Here is a 22,420-nt window from a genome sequence, read left to right as displayed (position 1 = left end):
AAGAGACAGGGTTTCACTTAGTCGCCTCAGATGATCTCCAATTCCTGGCATCAACTGGTCCTACCACTTTAGCCACCCAAAGTGATGGGATTATAGGTGTGAGCCACTGTGCTCAGCCTTCTTTATAATAAAAAATTAAAAATTCCGGCGGGGCGTAGTGGCTCACACCTGTAATCTCAGCACTGTGGGAGGCCGAGAAGGGTGGACCAACTGAGGTGAGGAGTTTGCGATCAGCCTGGCCAACATGGTGAAACCCGACTCTACTAAAAATACAAAAATCAACCGGGCATGGTGGCAGGCGCCTGTAATCCCAGCTACTCAGGAGGTTGAGGCAGGAGCATCGCTTGAACGTGGGAAGCAGAGGCTGCAGTGAGCTGAGATCACGCCACTGCACTCCAGCCCCGGCAACAGAGCGCGGCCTCTAGGGGGCGTGGCCTCGGGCGTGTGGGCGGGGTCTCGGTTGGGGGCGGGGCCGCGCAGGGTTTTTTCCCGCCGCCGGCCGCCCGCACCCCGCCCCCGTGCCGCAGCTCGCAGGCTCCGCCTCGGTCCGCCCCTCCGCTCGCTCCCCAGCAGCCGCGGCGCCGAGCCGGTGTCCCCGCCGGTGTCCGAGAGGCGCCCCCGGCCCGGCCCGGCCCGGCCCGGCCCGCGCCCTCCGCCCCCGCCTCCCCGGGCCGGCGGCGGTGGGCGAACTAGCGGGCCCGGCCGCCCCCAGCCCCAGCCCCGCCGGGCCCCGCCCCCCGCCGAGTGCATGAGGTTGACGCTACTTTGTTGCACCTGGAGGGAAGAACGTATGGGAGAGGAAGGTGCGCGGGCCGCGGGGTGCGGGGCGAGGGCCTTGGGGGGCAGCCCAGGGCACGGGGGGGGCCAGGTCTGCCAGGAGGCCGCGCCCCTGCCTCCTCCGGGATGAGCTCGTCCTTCCGAAGCCCGCAGGCCCCTCCCTGTCCCCCTCCCGCCCGGGATCCCCTCCCCGGCCCCCGGCGAGCTGTCCTCCCGCGGGGCTGGGGGCCCCTGGACCCCTTTCCTCCCCCCACTCCCGCCTGGCGCCGGCCTCCATCCGCGTGCTGTGTCCACCACCCGGGCCTCGCCCTGGAGCCACCCTTTATCCAGTCTGGGAAGAAAGAGCGGCCGCCGGGAAAGCCGCAGCCCCGGGTCCCAGTGGCCGCCTGGCGCCTGCCCAGCTCTGTGACCTTGAGCCAAGCGCTGACTCCCTGGACCTCAGTTTCCTCTTCTGCACATTTGGAGACCGGGTAGTTGCCCCCCGGTGCCGGTGGTTGGGGGGCCAGATGGGTAGAGCAGAGACGGGCTCCAGGAAGCCTGAGGCCGTGTGCTGCGGAATCCTCATCCACTCTCCCTCTCCGTGCCCCAAACCCGGTGCCTGCCTCAGTCTTGGCTGGGAGCATGACTCATCCTAACCCCCTCTTTAGCCCCTTCTCCCTCACTGGGGCCCAAGGCGCAGTACTGCACTGCTGTTAGGGTTCAAGGACCACCCCCCACCAGAGTCCCCCAGCCCAGGACAGGGTCTGGGGTCTCCTCCCCGGATCTCCTTCGCTGACCTATCACATAGACCCACCTGGCCCCAAAGCAGAGCCTGACTCCGCCAACCCTGCCCGCACCTCCCCCTGCCACCAACCCTTCTCAGGCCCCTGAAAACCTGATTGGGGGTAGGGACCCTCCTTCATATAACCCCTACCTACCTAAGGTCCCTGCCTCTTCACAGAGCGGCAGGCTGTTGTGGCCTTGGGACATAGCTATGTGACTGGGCAAGCCATGCCATCTCGGGCTCAGTCTCCCCGTCTGTACAGTGGGGAGGGGCAGGCCTGGGGCATTTTCCAGGGTCCACCGGCTCCAAGGGTGCCAGGCCCCAGGGATGACTAAGCATGCCTGTGGCTGCCTAGAGGAGGTGCCAGACCTCCCTGGGACAGGTGTCTGGGAGTACCTGGCTCTGCAGCCCCTGCCCCTCGCCAAGCCATGGCATTCAGTGCCAAGGATCTGTTAGGGCCGGCACTTCCAGGCTTCTGCCCTTGACCTCGCAGGTGGCTTCAGCCCAGGATGCACCAATCCAGCCTTGCCCAGTCCCTGCCTTTGAAGGGCCCTCTTAGTACTTCTTCCTGGACAGGCAGGGCAGGAAAGGAGGTTGTGATGAGAATGTCACCCGCTGCCTTATGTGTAAGGCCACTACTTCCTTTCTCCGCACTTACATTGCCAGACCCAATGCTGTAGCGGGAGGGTGGACCTGGTCCTCCTCCTAGGTTGATACCTAGGGAAACAGGGCCAGAGAGGCTTGGTAACCTAGTCAGTATCTCAGTAGGGAAACAGAGCCAGAGAGACTTGGTAGCCTAGTCAGTATCTCAGCAAGACTCAGGCCAGCGTCCTTTCTTCTCCGTTTGGCACAGTGGCTGCCCCGCCTGGGTGCTGCACGTGTGCGTGTGCGAGGATTCCTGCAGGTGTAGGTACATGGTGGGCAGGGCAGGCTGGGCCTGCGCCAGATCACACCTCCTGAGAACGCTTCCCAGCTCCCTTTCCACCCCTGCAGGAAGCGAGCTGCCCATGTGTGCAAGCTGCGGCCAGAGGATCTGTGACGGCCAGTACCTCCAGGCCCTGAATGCGGACTGGCACGCAGACTGCTTCAGGTAGGTGGGTGCCCAGGGCCTGTGTCGCCCTAAGCAAGGCTTGCCATAGAGGACAGGCGGGTCAAGGATGGGGGAAGGCTGGTGTATGTCTGACGGTGCTGTCAGCCATTGTGATTCTGTGGCCTCAGTTTACCATTTATGAAATGAGGTGTTTTGACTAGAAGATCCCTACAGGCCTTCCTGTTGTCATTTATTTATTTATTTATTTATTTATTTATTTATTTTTGAGATGGAATCTCGCCCTGTCACCCAGGTTGGGAGTATTGTGGCATGATCTTGTCTCACTGCAACCTCTGCCTCCCAGGCTCAAGTGATTCTCCTGTGTCAGCCTCTGGAGTAGCTGGGATTACAGGCACCCACCACCATACCTGGCTAATTTTTGTGTTTTTAGTAGAGAAGGGGTTTTGCCGTGTTGGCCAGGCTGGTCTCAAACTTCTGACCTTAAGTGATCCTCCCACCTCAGCCTCCCGAAGTGCTGGGATTACAGGCGTAAGCCACTGCTCCTGGCCTCATTTAATTTTATTTAATTTTTTATTTTTTCAAAATGGTCTGGCTCTGTTGCCCAGACTGGAGTGTAATGGCACCATCTTGGCTCATTGCAACCTCTGCCTCCCGGGCTCAATCGATCCTCCCACTTCAGCCTCCCCAGCGGCTGGGATTACAGGTAATGCACCACGATGCTCAGCTAATTTTTAAAATTTTTTGTAAAGACAGAGTCTCACTATTGAGACCCAGGCTGGTCTTGAACTCCTAGTCTCAAGCAACCCTCCTGCCTTGGCCTCCCAAAGTGCTGGGATTACAGGCGTGAGCTACTGCGCTGGCCTCTGTTGTCATTTTAGATCTCTAAGATCTAAATCTTAGAGTGGATGAGAGAGACCTGCAATGCAGCCCCCTGCTGACCCAGACAGGGGGAAGAGTTGGAAGGAATGTCCCCCCTGCCTTCTGGGCGCTCATGCTCTTGCAGGGAGGGAAGACCAGCCAGCCCTTGAGGGAAAGCGAGCCACACGCCTTGTCTTCCAGGCTGCCTGCAAGCATGCATAACCCAGTCACAGCAGCCCCAGCCTCTAGACATATACCCACATGGAGGAAGAAAACGGGGTCAGGGTCAGTAGCAGAGGACAGCTCGCATGGAGACCTGCAGGTGGCTCAGTTGCCCCGTAGGACCATCCTGAGAAACCAGGTGCAGGGGTCTACTGCCTTGGAATTGGCTGTGGGGTCTGAAAGGATGTGAGATTTCCTGGGTAGAAAAGTAGAGTAGGGGTGGGCATGGTGGCTCATACCTATAATCCAGCGCTCTGGGGAGGCTGAAGCAGACAGATCACTTGAATTCAGGAGTTCAAGACCAGCCTGGGCAACGTGGCAAAACCCCCTCTCTGCCAAAAATACAAAAAATTAGCCGGGCGTGGTGGCAGTTGCCTGTAGTCCCAGCTACTCGGGAGGCTGAGATGACAGGTTTACTTGAGCCGGGGAGGTAGAGGCTGCAGTGAGCTATGATCGTGCCACTGCCCTCTAGCCTGGGCAACAGAGTGAGGCCCTGTCTCAATTTTTTAAAAAGAAAGAAAAACAAATCGAGCGGGAAAGAATCCTAGCCACAGCACCAAACAACAAGGCTCAGGGAAGAAAACTCCATAAAAGGACGGAAGGTAAAGCTGGGATGCCCAGCAGCGGTCGAGACCTCTACCACCAGGAGTTTATTTTAGGCTTTACTTTTTTGCTTTTTGGGTTTTTTTTTTTTTTTTTTTTTTTTTTTTTTTTTTTTTTTTTTTTTTTTTTTTTGAGGCAGAGTCTTGCTATGTTGCCCAGGCTGGAGAGCAGTGGTGAGATCTCTGCTCACTGCAAACACTTTCTCCCTTGTTCAAGCGAATTCTCCTGTCTCAGCCTCCCAAGTAGCTGGGATTACAGGCACACACCACCACGCCCAGCTAATTTTTGTATTGTTAGTAGAGATAGGGTTTTGCTATGTTGGCCAGGCTGGTCTCAAACTCCTGACCTCAAGTGATCCACCCGCCTTGGCCTCCCAAAGTGCTGGGATTACAGGCGTGAGCCACCGCGCCAGGCCTTGGTTTGTTTTTTGGTGCTTTTCTTTTCTTTTTTTTTTTTAGAGACAGGGTCTTGCTCTGTCACCCAGGCTGGAGTGCAGTGGCAAGATCATAGCCCACTGCAGCCTCCAAGTCCAACTCCCGAGGTCAAGTGATCCTCCAGGCTTTGCCTCCCAAAGTACTGGGATTATAGGCATGAGCCACTGTGCCCAGCCTACTTTTTCTTTTTTAGGAATAATGTCTAACATCGTCTAACATTCAGTGATGGACAACCCCTGTTCTAAGCGCTTTGCATAGTTAGATATTAGTTTCGTCTTTCTTTTGCCAGAGAGAACATTGGGACACAGAGAGGTTAATTCTGTCTTTTTTTTCCTTTTTTTAAGACGGGGTTTCACCATGTTGGCCAGGCTGGTCTTGAACTCCTAACCTCAGGTGATCTGCCCGCCTCAGCCTCCCAAAGTGCTGAGATTACAGGCGTGAGCCACCGCGCCCGGCCTTCTTTTTTTTTTTTTTTTTAATATGAGAATCATCAAACCACAACAGAGAGAGGTTAATTCTCTTGATGAAAGTCACACAACCAGTGAGTGAAATGAACACACCCAGTGGCATGGCTGAAGGGAGACAGACAGCATGCTATGGGTTCTGTATCAGGTGCTCAGAAGGAGGCCTTTGGGAGGCAAGCAGGGTCTCACCAGGCAGAGAAAACCATCTGCACAGAGGTGGGACGGTGCGGACTGCTGAGGGAACGGGAACAGTTCACTTGTTAAGTTGCGGAATCCAACAAGAAACAAAGTTGAGACTGATTCATGAAGGACCTTGAATGCCAGGATAAGGAGCTTCAGAAGTCAGGATGGGTGTGGTGGCTTGCGCCTATAATCCCAGCATTTCGGGTGGCCAAGGCGGGTGATCATGAGGTCAGGAGTTCAAGACCAGCCTGACCAACATAGTAAAACCCCGTCTCTACTAAAAATTTAAAAAAAGGCCGGGCGCGGTGGCTCAAGCCTGTAATCCCAGCACTGTGGGAGGCCGAGGCGGGTGGATCACGAGGTCAGGAGATCGAGACCATCCTGGTCAACATGGTGAAACCCTGTCTCTACTAAAAATACAAAAAATTAGCTGGGCATGGTGGCGCGTGCCTGTAATCCCAGCTACTCAGGAGGCTGAGGCAGGAGAATTGCCTGAACCCAGGAGGCGAAGGTTGCGGTGAGCCAAGATCGCGCCATTGCACTCCAGCCAGGGTAACAAGAGCGAAACTCCGTCTAAAAAAAAAAAAAAATTAGCCAGTTGTGGTGGTGCACACCTGTAATCCCAGATACCCAGGAGGCTGAGGCAGGAGAATCACTTGAACCTGGGAGGCGGAGGTTGCAGTGAGCTGAGATTGCGCCACTGTACTCCAGCCTGGGCAACAGAGTGAGACTCCATCTCAAAAAAAAAGTCAGGATGGGCATGGTGGCTCACGCCTGTAATCCCAACACTTTGGGAGGCTGAGGCATTCGGATCACTTGAGTTTGAAACCAGCCTGGCCGACATGGTGAACCCCCATCTCTACTAAGAATTCAAAAATTAGCTGGGTGTGGTGGCAGGTGCCTGTAATCCCAGCTACTCAGGAGGCTGAGGGAGAAGAATGACTTGAACCCGGGAGGCAGAGGCTGCAGTGAGCTGAGATCATGTCACTGTACTCCAGCCTGGGCAATAGAGTAAGACTCCATAGCCGGCAGAAGGCTGGGGGGGGGGCTGGGGTGACATGCTGTTGAGGAATGCCATCCCAGTGGGCTGGTGGTAGTAACCAGGCAGCAAAGGGACTGTCCCAATAGCTCAGGGGTCCGAGCTCATGAGGCCTGACCTGGGACAGTGACTGAGAATGCAGAGAATTTCAGGCAGAAGGGACAGTTTTTGGCGAGGATTTGTCATATTGGCTACCATGCATTGAGCATCTTCGTGCTAATTAGTTAAATCTTCATCATAACTATGAGGGTCCGTCTGTGCCCGGTTTGCGTGGGAGAAACAGACTGTGCAGTCAGGTGCCTCGCTGAAGTTTGTGACATCTAGAGCTGGGACTCAGACTTCTCACTCCACATCGCCACAGAGTAGAAAAGCCAGGGGCTGGTGGTGGCTCACACCTGTCATCCCAGCACTTTGGGAGGCCAAGGTGGGTGGATCACCTGAGGTCGGGAGTTTGAGACCCACCTGGCCAACATGGTGAAACCCCGTCTCTACTAAAAATACAAAAATTAGCCAGGCGTGGTGGCAGGCTCCTGTAGTCCCAGCTACTCGGGAGGCTGAGGCAGGAGAATCACTTGAGCCTGGGGGGTGGAGGTTGCAGTGAGCTGAGATCGTACTCCAGCCTGGGTGACAGAGCAAGACTCTGTCTCAAAAAAACAAAAAGTCTCTCTATGAGTGAAGATCCACCAGAAGCAGGACCCAGGGCTTCCACCACATGGCTTGTGGGGTGTCCCAACAGTCCCCAAAGCTGGCGGGTCTAACAGTGTCCTCCCCGCATGACAGTGAGCAAAACAGCTCAGAGGGGGTCCCTGCTCACCTGGCCATGTGGCTGACCACAGCCAGGCTGGCTCTCGGTGGGGCGTCCGAGGTGCTAGACTCTGCCTAGCCTCCCTCAGGCCCTGGGCTCCGAGGCATTGGGCCCAGCCCAGACCTCACTTGATGCACTGAGACCTTTGTTCAGGGCCCCCACCCCTCTGAAGGTGTTCAGGCAGGAGCAGTGTGACAAGGCTGTGTGGGGTCTGCAGCCTCCAGCCCCACTGGGGAGGTGGCCAGTGATTGCCAACCCGCCCCCGCCCCCCGCCTTCCTGGCCCCTCTGTGTGCCCCTCCCGGCAGAACTTCCTGGGGTCCCTGAGTCAGTCACTTGCAAATAATTGTGGCACACCCACTCTGCATTAAGCCCCTCTCAACAGCCCAGGCAGGGAGTGCTGTCGATGAAAGCAGTTTCAAGGCCGGGCATGGTAACTCACGCCTGTAATCCCAGCACGTCAGGAGGCTGAGGTGGGAGGATTGCTTGAGGCCAGCAGTTCGAGGCCAGCCTAGGCAATATAGTAGACTCCATCTCTACAAAAAAATGTAAAAATCAGCCTGACATGGTGGTATGTACCTGTAGTCCCAGCTACGCAGGAGGCTGAGATGGGAGGATCACTTGAACCCAGGACTTCTGGGCCACAGTGAGCTGTGATCATGCCACTGCACTCGGCTTGGTCAGCAGAGACACTGTCTCAAATTCTTAAAAGGCGATTTTACAAATGAGGCGCAGAGTTCAGTCACTTGCTAAGAGTCTCCCAGCGAGAGTGAGGAGTAGAATCAGGACTTGGGCAGCCTGGCTTCAGAGCCTACAGTGTGACCACAGCCTAGTCCCACCGCTCCCAGACCGGCGGGGTCCCTGCCTTCTAGTGGGTGAGACACTCAGTGAACAAATGCTTGTCAGGTGCTGGGGGACAGCACTCTGAGGAGGTGATGTTTAAGGGGACAGAATTGAAGGGAGCAGTGTGTGGAGGATGTTTTGGGGGTGGGGGTGTGTGTATAAAGGCCTTGGAGTGGGAGTGTGCTTGGCTCAACTGAGGACCACGAGGAGACCAGTGTGTGGGAGTGCAGTCACTGGCCGGGGTGGTAGAGTCTTCTGGGCTCCGTGGAAGGTGCTGTTGGCTGTGCAGCTTTTTTTTTTTGAGACAGAGTTTCGCTCTTATTGCCCAGGTTGGAGTGCAGTGGCACAATCTCAGCTCACTGAAACCTCCCCCTCCCGGGTTCAAGCGATTCTCGTGCCTCAGCCTCCCAAGTAGGTGGGCTTACAGGTGCCCACCACCATGCCCGGCTAATTTTTGTATTTTTAAAAGACAGGGGGTTTTACCATGTTGGCCAGGCTGGTCTCAAACCCCTGGCCTGAAGTGATCTGCCCACCTCAGCCTCCCAAAGTGCTGGGATTACAGGCCTGAGCCACCTCGCCCGGCCAGCTGTGTGTCTTTGAATGTCATAACCTGAGCATCTGAGAGCTGCTGCTGTCCCCTGGCCCCTGCTCTTGAGAAAGTCCCATGCTGACAGGACAGACAGGGTCATGAGTGCTGTGATGGCTGCCGGAGCGCTCAGGCGGGACCCAGTGCCGCCCCTCTGTGTGGAGCGGGACAATTGCTGCAGGCACGTGGGCCTCTGGCATTAGCCGGGGGTTGTCACTCCGGGGCCCACCCCTTTCTCTGTTCTGACTTCCCACCCCCTTGCAGGCCCCACCTCCCGGAAGGTTAGGACCAGCCTTGGACTGGTCCAGGCTTCTCGTTGGCTCAGATACTGCCTCTGCGAGGTCCCCTCCCGGAAGCCTCCAGTGCACAGTCCCCGGGGCTGCCGCAGCCCCGGTCGCATCTCCCCGGCAGCCGGCTGGGCTGGCCCTAGGCGAGGAGGGCTGAGCGTGCTGCTGGCCTGAGGGGTTCGAGCCAGGGCCGGGATGCAGCCTCCCTTTCTTCCCGGGACCTTTTACATGAGGACAGACTGTCCATAAGAAGTCAACCTCTGTTCCCTTGGGGGCAGCAGTGGAAGAGGCAGCTGCTTTTGAGCTTGTCCCTGTCCCCAGAGAAGCCAGAGGCCTTCCGTGCCGTTGCCAGGGCCAACAAGGCTGAGGAGCCTACAGCGTGTGTTCAGGGCCCGGGACGGGCCACAACCCCCCTTTGTGGGAGCCGAGCCTAGATGGCTCCCTCCCCACCTGCAGCAAAGCCCAGGCAAAGGGAGCTTTGGCCACTTCCTGTTGCAGGCTCAGACTGAGTCCCCTGGTACCCACGCGGCTGCACCCTCCTCCTGTGCGCTGCAGCCATGCTGGCCCCACCCTCTGCAGCCTCCAATCCTGGGCCCCTGAAGGAGGATGGGGAAGCGGCCGGTCCGGCCACCCTGCCCTCCCTTAGACCTCCAGAGCCCGCTGTGTAGACACAGAGGATGCTGTTGGCTTCAGCCCCGAGAAGACGATGCTTCCTCCGGAGAGCTAAGTAAGTGGGAAGCCCCCTCTCCGTCTGTCCTGAGCCCCAGGCAGAGCTCCTGGTGTAAGGCCTGGGGCTGGAGGCTGACCTAGGTCCAGGCTCCGGGGCAGAACTGAAACTCCTTGGTCGCTGTCGCTGATGTCGGGGGAGCAGGCCCCTGCTCACAGCTGAAGCTGTGAGCCCTTTCTGGACAGCCTCCGCATGAGGCTGGTCCTCCACCTGCTCTTTCTTCACACCTGGTGGCCAAGGATATGGCCCTGGGTACAGCGATGATTCCACTCCTGTCGTTATGGGAGCCACGGCTGTCCCGCCCAGCCAGCCACCTGGGCCACAGCGTGCCCCTTTCATGCCCTCCTGGTGCCTCCTCCTCCTCTTGCCCCAGCCCGGTTTTGTCCTACCCTGCTCTCAGGGATGGGTACCCGGTAATGGGGCCAGGGCACAGCTCTCCCCCCAGAGACAGCAATTCTCCTGCTTCAGCGTCCCAAGTAGCTGGGCTTACAGGTGCCCACCACCACGACTGGCTAATTTTTGTAGTTTTAAAAGACATGGGGTTTTACCATGTTGGCCAGGCTGGTCTCGAACCCCTGGCCTGAAGCGATCTGCCCACCTCTCTGGCTGGCCCCAGGGCAGCTCTGCACAGCCTCTGTACCTGGCACACCTCCCTTGACATCTTCTTGTGGACAGTCAGGCACTCTGTGGAGCACCCAAGAGAGCCAGGCCCATCCCACCCCACCTGCCGCCTCTAGCTCCTGGCAGAATGCAGGCCTGAGGGAGGAGGGGCAGGATCAGGGACTCCGCGTGCTCTCCATCCACAAAGGCTCACTGAGTCCCTGAACCCCAGCTCCTGAGCCACCAAATCAGCCTGGGCCTGTCCTGGGCACCCTGTCTGCAATGGAGGCAGAGATGGGGGCCTCGGGGCAGCTCTGAGGATGCTGAGTGCACAATGCAGGCCTGGCCTGCAGGAATCCCTTATGTTCTCTCCTGGAATAAGCTTTGTGGGTGCCCAGCCTGGGGCTGCAGGGAGCTGGCAGAGCAATGGCAGACAGTGGTGGGCAGACCTAGCGTCTGATGGAACAGGCTTCAAGGAAGTGGTGACCGGAGGGAAGCAGAGTGCACTCAGATCCCAGGGTGAGTCATCAGCACTGGGTCTTTCACAGCTGGCGAAAGCAAGCCACAGTGCTAAAGGTCTGTGAGTCTGCGTGAGCGAGTCAGTGGACCAGTAGGAGTTTCCAGGCTGCGGAAGAGCGTTCCCTCCCCGGGATGGGGACACTTAGTTACAGTGGGTCCTAATCCCCCACCCACCCACCGCCCACCACAGAGGCACTGGGGAGGGGGACCCTGCTTCCTGCAGGTGGGAGTGAGGGACACTCCTCCGATGTGGCATCCCTGTGACCGAGGTCATGTGTGATTGATCGGTGTAAGGGCAGGAAGCAAGTCATTGGTCTGTAGTGGGCGTGGGGGCTTCCGAGAGGGCAGGACCCAAGTCAGCCCGGCCTCCTGTGGATAGGTTAGAGCCCCAGGACAGGAGGTGCCCTAGGGACCTCCCCCACCCCTCCCTCCTCCACCCCTCCTGAACTGCCCGCCCCCAGCTCCAGTGGGGGCAGTGACCCTGACGTCATGTCTCCTGCTGCCCCTGCCACCACTTCCCGTGGTCCCACCTCCGCATTCCCCACCCCCACAGAGGAATGCACGAGGCCACCCTTCCTGGATGCACCCCCACCCACACTCATCCAGACCCTGGCATTTGCTGCTCCCCCTCTACTCCCAGCCCCTCCCCCAGGCTCCCAGACAAAGGGGAACTGGCTGGATCCTCTTAAAGGGACAGTGCCCCACCGGCTTATGCCTAACTCCCCTTTCCAACCCCTGTTCCCTAGTTACGGGGAATTAGCTTAGCAGACAGTCCGTGAGTGATACCCATGCAGGCCCCAGGTGGTGGAGGGTTTCCTGGGTAGGAAAGAGCAGGACCTGGATGAGACAGCCCCTCAGGGTCCCTCATCTCATCCAGGTCCCAGTCCTCCTACCCGCCTCTCCTAGATGACGGCCCTAGATAGAGCCTGGGTTCTTCTGTCCCTGTGTGACCCATAGCACCCAAACAGTGGCAGAGCTGGACGGGTTGTCTAGCCTGTTCTCTGTGTGCGTCTGTACCCAGACCCAGACATGCCGCACACAGCAGAACCCAGCCCAGGCACATGTGTGCCTGTGGGTTCACTGGGGCACCCACATTTTGTTTATTTTATTTTTGGGTTTTTTGGTTTTGTTTTTTGAGACAGAGTCTCACTGTCGCTAGGCTGGAGTGCAGTGGCGCAATCTCAGCTCCTGCAATCTCTGCCTCCCAGGTTCAAGCAATTCTCCTGCCTCAGCCTCCCGAGTAGTTGGGACTACAGGCGCGTGCCACCACACCTAGCTAAGTTTTGTTTTTCATTTTTTGTTTTTTAGTAGAGACGGGGTTTCACCATGTTGACCAGGATGGTCTCGATCTCTTGACCTCATGATCCGCCCACCTCGGCCTCCCAAAGTGCTGGGATTACAGGCATGAGCCACTGCGCCTGGTCTGTTTATTTTTTAGAGAGAGGGTCTTGCTGTGTCACCCAGGCTGGAGTGCAGTGACATAATCACAGCACACTGAAGTCTTGAACTCCTGGGCTCAAGCAACCCTCCCTCCCCAACCTCCCTAGTAGCTGAGAGTACAGGCGCTGAGAGTCCCATCTAATTTTTTAATAATTTTTTTGCATTTTTTTAGTAGAGATGGGGGTTTCACCATGTTAGCCAGGCTGGTCTCAATCTCCTGACTTCCTGATCCACCCACCTCAGCCTCCCAAAGTGCTGGGATTACAGGCGTGAGCCACTTTTTTTTTTTTTTTAGAGATGGGGTCTTACTGTATTGCCAAAGCTGATCTCAAACCTCTGGCCTCAAGTGATCCTCCCACCTCAGCCTCCACAAGAGCTGAGGTCACAGGCATGAGCCACCACACCCACATTCCTATACTCATTCATCCTGGCTGGGCGGGGCTGCTGGTCCCCACCTCCCGGGAGGCTTGGCTGGGAAAAAGCTGGGAATGTAGGTCTAACCCCCCGCTGCTGTTGTGGCAGCTAGCGCCTGGGATTTCTCCCCATCTGCCCTTCAAGGCCCTACCAGCCAGGCCTCCTTGAGAGCCCCTAGTAAGGAAAGAGGGGAGCCCTGGCTTTGACCCTGCACACCTGGGGATTCTCCTGCATTCTGCTTATTTTTTGTTGTTTTTTGAGAGAGTCTCACTCTGTTGTCCAGGCTGGAGTGCGGTGGCACAATTTCGGCTCACTGCAACCTCCACTTCCCCAGTTCAAGTGATTCTGCCTCAACCTCCCGAGTAGCTGGGATTACAGATGCTTGCCACCACACCTGGCTCCTTTTTATATTTTTAGTAGAGATGGGGTTTCTCCATGTTGGCCAGGCTGGTCTTGAACTCCTGACCTCAAGTCATCCACCCACCTCCGCCTCCCAAAGTGCTGGGATTACAGGCGTGAGCCGCGGCACCAGTCCCAGCAACCGGTTTTCTAATTCTTAGAAAGGTGCCTGTAGGCAAGGCTGGGGCCCAGGTGTGGTGGAGGAGNGAGAGAGTCTCACTCTGTTGTCCAGGCTGGAGTGCGGTGGCACAATTTCGGCTCACTGCAACCTCCACTTCCCCAGTTCAAGTGATTCTGCCTCAGCTTCCTGAGTAGCTGGGATTACAAACGCCCATCAACACACCCTGCTAATTTTTGTATTTTTAGTAGAGACAGGGTTTCTCCATGTTGGCCAGGCTGGTCTTGAACGCCTGACCTCAAGTCATCCGCCCACCTCCCCCTCCCGAAGTGCTGGGATGACAGGCGTGAGCCGCGGCACCAGTCCCAGCAACCGGTTTTCTAATTCTTAGAAAGGTGCCTGTAGGCAAGGCTGGGGCCCAGGTGTGGTGGAGGAGGGTGGGAGTGGACATCCTCAGCCCAGCCCCTGTCCCCAGGTGTTGTGACTGCAGTGCCTCCCTGTCGCACCAGTACTATGAGAAGGATGGACAGCTCTTCTGCAAGAAGGACTACTGGGCCCGCTATGGCGAGTCCTGCCACGGGTGCTCGGAGCAGATCACCAAGGGACTGGTTATGGTGAGCGCCCCCCACCTTGCACACTGACCTGGGGTGAGGGCGTCCAAGCAGACCCCATGCTCCGGGTCTCTCTCCCATCATCGCCTCTCCTGGTATCTTTTTTTTTGCTGGTCCTTGGAGTGTCCCCTGCTTTCTGAGCCTGACTGTCTGTCTGTATCCCTCAGGGCCTCCCCCGGCCTATAGAGCCAGCTACGTCCAGGAGTTCAGCTGGCCAGCCAGGTCCCCGTGGTTGTGTTTCGGGGAGGATCTGTGGGGGCTGTAGAGGCCGCTGAGCTGGGCTGTTCCCTCCTCACCCCCACACCAGGTGGCTGGGGAGCTGAAGTACCACCCTGAGTGTTTCATCTGCCTTACATGTGGGACCTTTATCGGCGATGGCGACACCTACACGCTGGTGGAGCACTCCAAGCTGTACTGGTGAGTGCCTTGGCCCCTCCCCCAGCCTGGGGGGCCCACCTGTGTCACGGGTCTGCAAGGATGCTGACTCTTCCCACACCCGGGCATGGAAACAAGTGAGAAATGACAGAAGTCAGCAGGAAGGAGCCTCAGATGGCCGGGCACGGTGCTCACGCCTGTCATCCCAGCACTCTGGGAAGCTGAGGCTGGTGGATCCCTTGAGGCCAGGAGTTCAAGACCAGCCTGGCCAACATGGTGGATCCCCGTCTCTTAAAAATACAAAAATTGAGTTTGAGACCACCCTGGCCAAGATGGTGAAACCCTGTCTTTACTAAAAATACAAAAATTAGCGGCACACCTGTAATCCCAGCTACTCAGGAGGCTGAGGCAGGAGACTCACTTGAACCTAAGAGGTAGAGGTTGCAGTGAGCCAAGATCGCGCCACTGCCCTCTAGCCCAGGCAACAGAGCGAGACTCTTATCTCAAAAAAAAGAGAGAGAGGAAGGGAAGGAGAGAAGGAAGGGAGGGAGAGGAAGGGAGGTGGGGCAAGAGAGAAAGAGAGTCTGGGCACGGTGGCTCACGCCTGTAATCCCAGCTCTCTGGGAGGCCAAGGAGGGCGGATCACCTGAGGTCGGGAGTTCGAGACCAGCCTGATCAACATGGTGAAACCCCATCTCTACTAAAAATACAAAATTAGCCTGGTGTGGTGGCGCATGTCTGTAATTCCAACTATTCAGGAGGCTGAGGCAGGAGAATTGCTTGAACCCGGGAGGGGGAGGTTGCGGTGAGCCACTGAGATAGTGCCATTGCACTCCAGCCTGGGCAACAAGAGTGAGCTCCAACCCAAAAAAAAAAAAGAAAAGAGAGAGAAAGAGAAGAAAGGAAGGGACGGAGGGAAAGAAAAGGAAAGGAAGAAGGGAGAGAAGGAAACTTCACCCATCAGCTTTCTTAGACTGCAGCATGGTGCTGGCACAGACCACCAGAGTTGGGGTAGACGCCGCAAGTTAAGGACACTATCCCAGCACAGCTGCTCCCTCTTTAGACATCAGCTGCAAGGTCAGGGGTCCCCAGCCCACCCACACTTCTGACTGACTGGCTACAAATTTAGGGACTCCCAAGACCCTGCCAAGTGTGATCATTTGCTCATAGACTCACAGAACTCCAGAAAGCCTCCATTTAGGATTCCGGTTTTATTATAAAGGATATAGCTTAGGTCCAGCCAAATGAAGCATCTCCCCGCCTCCCCTAGCACATCACTATGGTCACCAACCAGGGAGCTTCCCTGGGCTTCAGCAGCCAGAGTTTGTATTGGGGCTTCTTTAAGTCGTCATGACTGATTGAGTCATTGATCAAACTTAGTCTCCAGGCCTTGTCCGTGGAGGTCAGGCTGGCCGAAAACTACAGTCCTCTTCAGATCACTTTGAGGGGACCAGCCTCATCTGAGTCATCTCGTGAGCATCAACTCAGGAATAGTCCGAGGGGCTCATGAATAACAAAGATATCCCATTCCAAGGACTTAGAGTCGTCCTCCCTGGAATCAGGACAAAACACAGATTCTTTCTTACACAACACTGATCAAGCTGGATTAGAGGACAGCGTGGCTTGATCCCAGATGGGCCTTTAATGACTTCCTCCTGAACTGAATGTATCCTCAGGCCTTGTCCTGGCCGCCTTACAAGATCACAGCGAGTAGACAGGCCCAGAATGACTCAGAGGGATGAGGGCTGGCTAGGCATGCACAGTTCCTGCCCCCGGCTCCGTAGGAGGCGTGAAAGAAAAGAAAGCGGGCTGGGTGCGGTGGCTCGCGCCTGTCATCCCAGCACTTTGGGAGGCCGAGGCGGGCGGATCACCTGAGGTCTGGAGTTTGAGACCAGCCTGGCCAACATGGTGAAACCCCATCTCTAAATATAAGATTAGCCAGGCGTGGTGGCAAGTGCCTGTAGTCCCAGCTACTCGGGAGGCTGAGGCAGGAGAATCGCTTGAACCCAGGAGGCGGAGGTTGCAGTGAGCCAAGATCGCACCACTACTTTTGGGCAATTGCTAGCTTTNTTTAAAGAGAGACAGGGTCTCACTGTGTTGGCCAGGCTGGTCTCGGACTCCTGGGCTCTAGTGATCCTCCTGCCTCAGCCTCCCAAAGTGCTGGGATTACAGACGTGAGCCACCGCACCCACCCTTGCGTCTGGGTTTGACTGATGTTTCCTCTTAGTGAATCAGGCTCTGCGTGTTTGGCCTGATACTGGATAAGCGATGCTTTGTCCTTCCGAGTGGATCTGGCCGGGAGACGTATGATGTCAGTGTGCCCTTTGCTGAGGATGTTAGCTTTGATCACTTGTTTTCTCTCTGCTGTAAGGATTTTTTTCCCTTTCTCGTCAATAAACCATTTGTGAGATTTGAGTCTGTAAATATCCTGTTCCCAGAAAGCCTTCACCCAATGATTTTAGCATCTATTGATGATTCCTGCCTGAAGCGATCGTTACTAGGGTGGCTACAAAATTCTGAATTTCTGTCTCTGTTCTTCCTTCTGCATTTATTAGCCGATTTTCTACTGTAAGGAAGAGCTTCTTCCCAATGTGAGAATAGTCTTTTTGTTTGCTTGCTTGTTTGTTTGAGATGGGGTCTCGCTGTGCTGCCCAGGCTGGAGTGCAGTGATAAGATCATAGCTCACTGCAGCCTTGACCTGATGAGCTCAAGCGATCCTCCCGCCTCAGCCTCTGGAGTAGCTGGGGCCATAGGCAGCACCACCATGCCTGGCTAATTTTTTTTTTTTTTTGAAACAATGAAGTCTCACTGTTTTCCCCAGGCTGGTCTCAAACTCCTGGCCTCAAGTGATCCTCCCACCTCAGCCTCTCAAATAGCTGGGATTACAAGATTACCACCACCATGTCCAGCTAATTTTTTCAAAAAAATTTCATAGAGATGGGGTCTCGCTATGCTGCCCAGGCTGGTCTCAAACCCCTGGTCTCAAGCGATCCTCCCACCTTGGCCTCCCAAAGTGCTGGGATTCCAGGTGTGAGCCACCATGCCTGGCCTTAGTTTTTCTTAAAGCTCTCAGTCTCCTCTCTGCCTTACTCCTATTCCCTTTCCCATCTCCAGAACCTAGGGCAGAGACAAAGTGAACATTCCCTAAAAAGCTTTTATGAGCTGGGCTCAGTGGCTCACGCCTGTAATCGTAACACTTTAGGAGGCCGAGGTCGGTGGATCACCTGAGGTCAGGAGTTCAAAACCAGCCTGGCCATCATGGTGAAACCCCATCTTAAAAATAAAAAAATTTAAAAATTAAAAAAAATATAAATTTTTAAAAAAAAGCTTCTATGAGGCAAAATGAAAACCACATCCCTAACACCGAAGAGTTAAAAGAAGGAGGTAAATTTGGCAAATTGGTCTTTTTGTGAGTTCGCTTATGGGCAACTGCCTCGAGTGTCTCTGTGCTGTCTTCACCCCACAATTAACTGTGGCTCAGGGGAAGCTGCCAGCTGCCTCCTGCCAATGCAGGGCCCATAGGAGCTTGGCTTCCTCTTTTTTTTTTTTTTTTTTTTTCCCTTTTGAGATGGTTTCCCTGTGTCGCCAGGCTAGAGTGCAGTTGTGTGATCTTAGCTCACTGCAGCCTCCCTGGTTCAAGCAATTCTCCTGCCACAGCCTCCTGAGTAGCTGGGATTATGGGCATGCACCACCATGCCCAGCTGATTTGTGTATTTTTAGTAGAGACGGGGTTTCACCCTGTTGGCCAGGATGGACTTGATCTCCTGACCTCGTGATCCACCGACATCGGCCTCCCAAAGCGCTGGAATTACAGGCGTAAGCCACTGTGCCTGACCTAGCTCTCTTTTTCTTTTGAGATGGAGTCTCACTCTGTCGCCCAGGCTGGGGTACAGTGGTATGACCAACAGAGCAAGACTCCGTCTCAGGAAAAAAAAAAAGGAAGCAGGTGGCGGAAGAGCCTGGGGCTGGGGGCTGCAGGGATGCTGAAATTGCTGACACCCTTGACACTGTCTTCTTCCCACCCCTGACGGCTCTTGCAGCGGGCACTGCTACTACCAGACTGTGCTGACCCCCGACTCCCCTGGCTCCCACCTGCCCCACACTGTCACCCTCGTGTCCATCCCAGCCTCATCTCATGGCAAGCGTGGACTTTCAGTCTCCATCGACCCCCCACACAGCCCACCAGGCTGCAGCACGGAGCACTCACACACCGTCCGTGTGCAGGGGTAAGTGGCCAGCCTGCCGAGGCTGCACCCGGTGTGGCCATGGCCATTGATGTGGTGGCAGACTCTGGCACGGGGGGCCCTGAAAATGAATGGGCAAGTGTTTGGTGCAGATGGGGCGCAGCTCTGACAACCTGGTTTACCAGATTCCTGGCCCAATCATTCCTCTCAGTACCATTACAAATGCCACATACAATAAAAAGACATTTTCAGCCAGGTGTGGTGGCTCACACCTGTAATCCCAGCACTTTGGGAGACCGAGGTGGGTGGATCACCTGAGGTCAGGAGTTCTAGACCAGCCTGGGCAGCATGTTGAAACCCCATCTCTACTAAAAATACAAAATGAGCCGGGTGTGGTGGTGTGTGCCTGTAGTCCCACCTACTTGGGAGGCTGAGGCAGGAGAATCACTTGAGCCCAGGAGGTGGAGGTTGCAATGAGCCCAGACTGTGCCATTGCACTGCAGCCTGGGCAACAAGAATGAAATTGTCTCAAAAAAAAAAAAATAACCCACACACAAAATGAAAAGACATTTTCTTTAGTTAATATCTGATCCAACAAGAAAAAGGAAGCAAGTCAGGAATGAGTGAAAAGGCTGGGTGCAGTAACTCAGACCTGTAATCCCAGCACTTTGGGAGGCCAAAGCAGGAGGATCACTTAAGGCCAGAAGTTCGAGACCAGCTTGGGCAACATAGCGAGACCACCCTCCCATCTCTACAAAAAAAAAAGAAAAGGAAAATTAACAGTATGGTTAAATCACTGAACACATGAAGGCTGGGCATGGTTGCTCACACCTGTAATCGCAGGACTTTGGGAGGCTCAGATGGGAGGATCCCTTGAGGCCAGGAGTTCGAGACTAATCTGGGCAACATTGTAGTCACAGCTACTTGGGAGGCTGAGGTGAGAGGATCTCTTGAGCCTAGTTTAAGTCGTGACTACAGTGAGCTATAATTGGCCACTGCATTCCATCCTGGGCAATGGAGCAAAACCCCGTCTCAAAATAAAGTGGGGCAGGGCCAGTAAAAATTAGATTACTGCGTGACTCTGGGCATCTCCTTTCTCTCTGGGCTTTGGGGGTCTGCTTGAGCAATGAGGGAGTTAGATACCTTGGAGCCTTCTAAGATTTCTGCTGAGCCTTTATTGACATCTTGAGAAGTAGCATGCAGTCTTTCCACTTTGGGGCAATTGCTCACTTTCGTTTTTTTTGAGACAGAGTCTCGCTTTGTTGCCCGGGCTGGGGTGCAGTGGTGTGATATCGGCTCACTGCAACCTCTACCTCCCAGGTTTAAGCAATTCTTGCACCTCAGCCTCCCAAGTAGCTGGGACTACAGGCGACCACACCTGGCTAATTTTTGTATTTTTAGTAAAGACAGGGTTTCACCATGTTGCCCAGGCTTGTCTCAAACTCCTAGGCTCAAGTGATCCTCCCTCCTCTCCCTCCCAAAGTTCTGGGATTACAGGTGTGAGCTACCGTGCCCAGCCCAAGTGCTCGATTTCATTTGATGCAGTGAGTGTTCCTTGTACATCTGGCAGGTGCCTGGCCCTGCACAGGCACTGGTGAGGTGTGAAGGTGGCCCTGGGGACAGAAAAAGATGCTGGGCTTGAATGTGTGTCTCCATCCCCACCCTGACATCAGCCAAGCCAGCAGCTGCTTTATGTACACAAGTGAGCAGACACCTGGAGAAGGAGATGAGGGAAGTCCCAGACCAACAGCTCTTACCAGAGGGCCAAGGGAGGTCCCCACAGGGTCAGAGGCTGCCACTGATCCCTGAAATCCAGGCAGAATTTTAGAAATGAAGATAGACAGCCAGATGCGGTGGCTCACACCTGAAATCTCAGCACTTTGGGAGGCCTAGGCGGGCAGATCACAAAGTCAGGAGTTCAAGCCCAGCCTGGCCAATATGGTGAAACCCAGTCTCTACTAAAAATACAAAAATTAGCTGGGCATGGTGGTGCACATCTGTAATCCCAGCTGCTCGGGAGGATGAGGCATGAGAATCGCTTGAACCCTGGAGGCAGAGGCTGCAGTGAGCCAAGATCACACCACAGCACTCCAGCCTGGGTGACAGAGTGAGACTCCGTCTCAAAAAGAAAAAAAAACAAATGAAGACAAGTCAGCTGGGTGCAGCAGCTCATACCTGTAATCTCAGCCTCTTCAGACGGCTGAATGGGAGAATTGCTTGAGCCCAGGAGGTGGAGGCTGCAGGGAGCTCCGATGGTGCCACTGCACTCCAACCTGGGCGACAAAGCGAGACCCTGTCTCTAAAATAAAAATAAGGAAGAGAGTTAATGACGTCTCCTCCCTGTCTGTCTCACTGGGTAAGCATTCTGCCCAGCCAACATCTGGAACATCCCAGTAATTTCTGCAAAGAGCCACACCCTTCCCGGAAGGAATCTAATTTGCCAAAGATTTACTTGTTTGTTTTAAACTGGTTTTAGTTGACCACTTTTATTTTGTGTATAGCAGCGTTTTAAGAAAAGTCTAATTTATCCCGGCCACCTGCTGCTTTAGCAAACCAAGGGAGAGGATATGAAATTCTACGGAATATATATATATGTATGATATGTATATATAATTTTTTTTTTGAGACGGTCTTGCTCTGTCACATAGGCTGGAGTGCAGTGGCATGATCATAGCTCACTGCAGCCTCAAACTCCTGTGCTGAAGCAGCCCTCTCACCTCAGCCTCCTGAGTAAGTGGGACTACAGGCACACACCACCACACCCAGCCAATTTTTAAATTTTTTGTAGAGACTGAGTCTTGTCATGTTGCCCAGGCGGGTCTCAAACTCCTGGGCTCAAGCGATCCTCCCACATTGGCTTCCCAAAGTGCTAAGATTACAGGAGTAATCATTTGAGGTCAGGACTTTGAGACCCGCCTGGGCAACATGGTGAAACTCCGTCTCTATTAAAAACACAAAAATTAGGCGTGCGTGATGGTGCACACCTGTCATCTCAGCTACGTGGGAGGCTGAGACAGGAGAATCACTTAAGCCCAGGAGGCAGAGGTTGCAGTGAGCCAAGATCTCACCACTGCACTCTAGCTTGGGTGACAGGTTAAGAGTGCAGACTCTGTCCACCCCCAGCAAAAAAAAAAAAAAAGGCTGAGGGATTGTTACAGATTAAAAGATACTTGGCCGGGCACAGTGGCTCCCACCTGGAATCCCAGCACTTTGGGAAGACAAGGTGGGCAGATAACCTGAGGTCAGGAGTTCGAGACCAGCCTGACCAACATGGAGAAAACCCGACTCTACTAAAAAATAAAATTAGCCGGGTATGGTGGCACATGCCTGTAATCCCAGCTACTCAGGAGGCTGAGGAAGGAGAATCACTTGAACCCAGGAGGCAGTGGTTGCAGTGAGCCAAGACTGCACCATTGCACTCCAGCCTGGGCAACAAGAGCAAAACTCTGCCTCAAAAGAAAAAAAAAGATACTGATGACACATGAAGATTAAATGCAATGTGGATCATGGACTGGATGGTGGATCAGGGGGAGACTGCTATAAAGGACAGTTCAGAAGTTCAGTATAGAGACAACTGGGAAAATTTGAATATGGTCTGTGTATTAGATGATGGTATCAATGTTAAATTTCCTAAATGTGATCATTGTACTATAAGATACAATTGATAATTATGTAACAGAATGCCTGGGAGGTGTGGTGGCCCGTGCCTGTAGTCCCAGCTATTCGGGAGGCTGAGGTGGAAGGATCACTTGAGCCCAGGAGGTTGAGGCTGCAGTGAGCTGTGATCGCGCCACTGCACTCCAGCCTGGGTGACAGAGTGATACTCTGCCTCCAAAAAGGAAAGCCCTTGTTTTGAGAATGTCTAGCACATTTGTGGGGAAGTCAATGATGCCTGCAGCTTACTCCCAAACAAGAAATAACAACATGCGCATATATGTATATGTACAAATATAAACAAGCCACCTCAGCCTCCCAAAATGCTGGGATTGTAGGCATGAGCCACTGCGCCCGACCATTTCCTCAGCCTTTCATTACCCTTCACAGCCGTGACATTTTTGAATCATACAGGCCAGTCATTAAAATAAGATGGTTTTCCGTTTAGGTTTTTTTTTTTTTTTTT

The 22,420-nt window shown here is 54.6% G+C and overlaps 1 protein-coding gene across 1 annotated transcript in view; it reads left to right on the top strand.

Annotated features, from left to right (window-relative positions):
- The first annotated feature begins 695 nt into the window (after positions 1 to 695).
- Positions 696 to 22,420, top strand: part of LIMK1 (LIM domain kinase 1) — a 35,639-nt gene continuing 13,914 nt past the window's right edge. Inside the window, exons 1-5 of the mRNA XM_037740389.1 lie at positions 696 to 803; positions 2,534 to 2,630; positions 13,606 to 13,744; positions 14,049 to 14,158; positions 18,157 to 18,342. Coding sequence (XP_037596317.1) covers positions 749 to 803; positions 2,534 to 2,630; positions 13,606 to 13,744; positions 14,049 to 14,158; positions 18,157 to 18,342 — 587 coding nt within the window. The 5' untranslated portion in view covers positions 696 to 748. The remainder of the gene's footprint in view (positions 804 to 2,533; positions 2,631 to 13,605; positions 13,745 to 14,048; positions 14,159 to 18,156; positions 18,343 to 22,420) is intronic.

Source organism: Cebus imitator, unplaced genomic scaffold (assembly GCF_001604975.1).
Source record: "Cebus imitator isolate Cc_AM_T3 unplaced genomic scaffold, Cebus_imitator-1.0 Scaffold82, whole genome shotgun sequence".
NCBI classification, from domain to species: Eukaryota; Metazoa; Chordata; class Mammalia; order Primates; family Cebidae; genus Cebus; species Cebus imitator.
The sequence above is the reverse complement of the archived record's forward strand: the minus strand, read 5'-3'. Positions and strand labels throughout refer to the sequence as shown.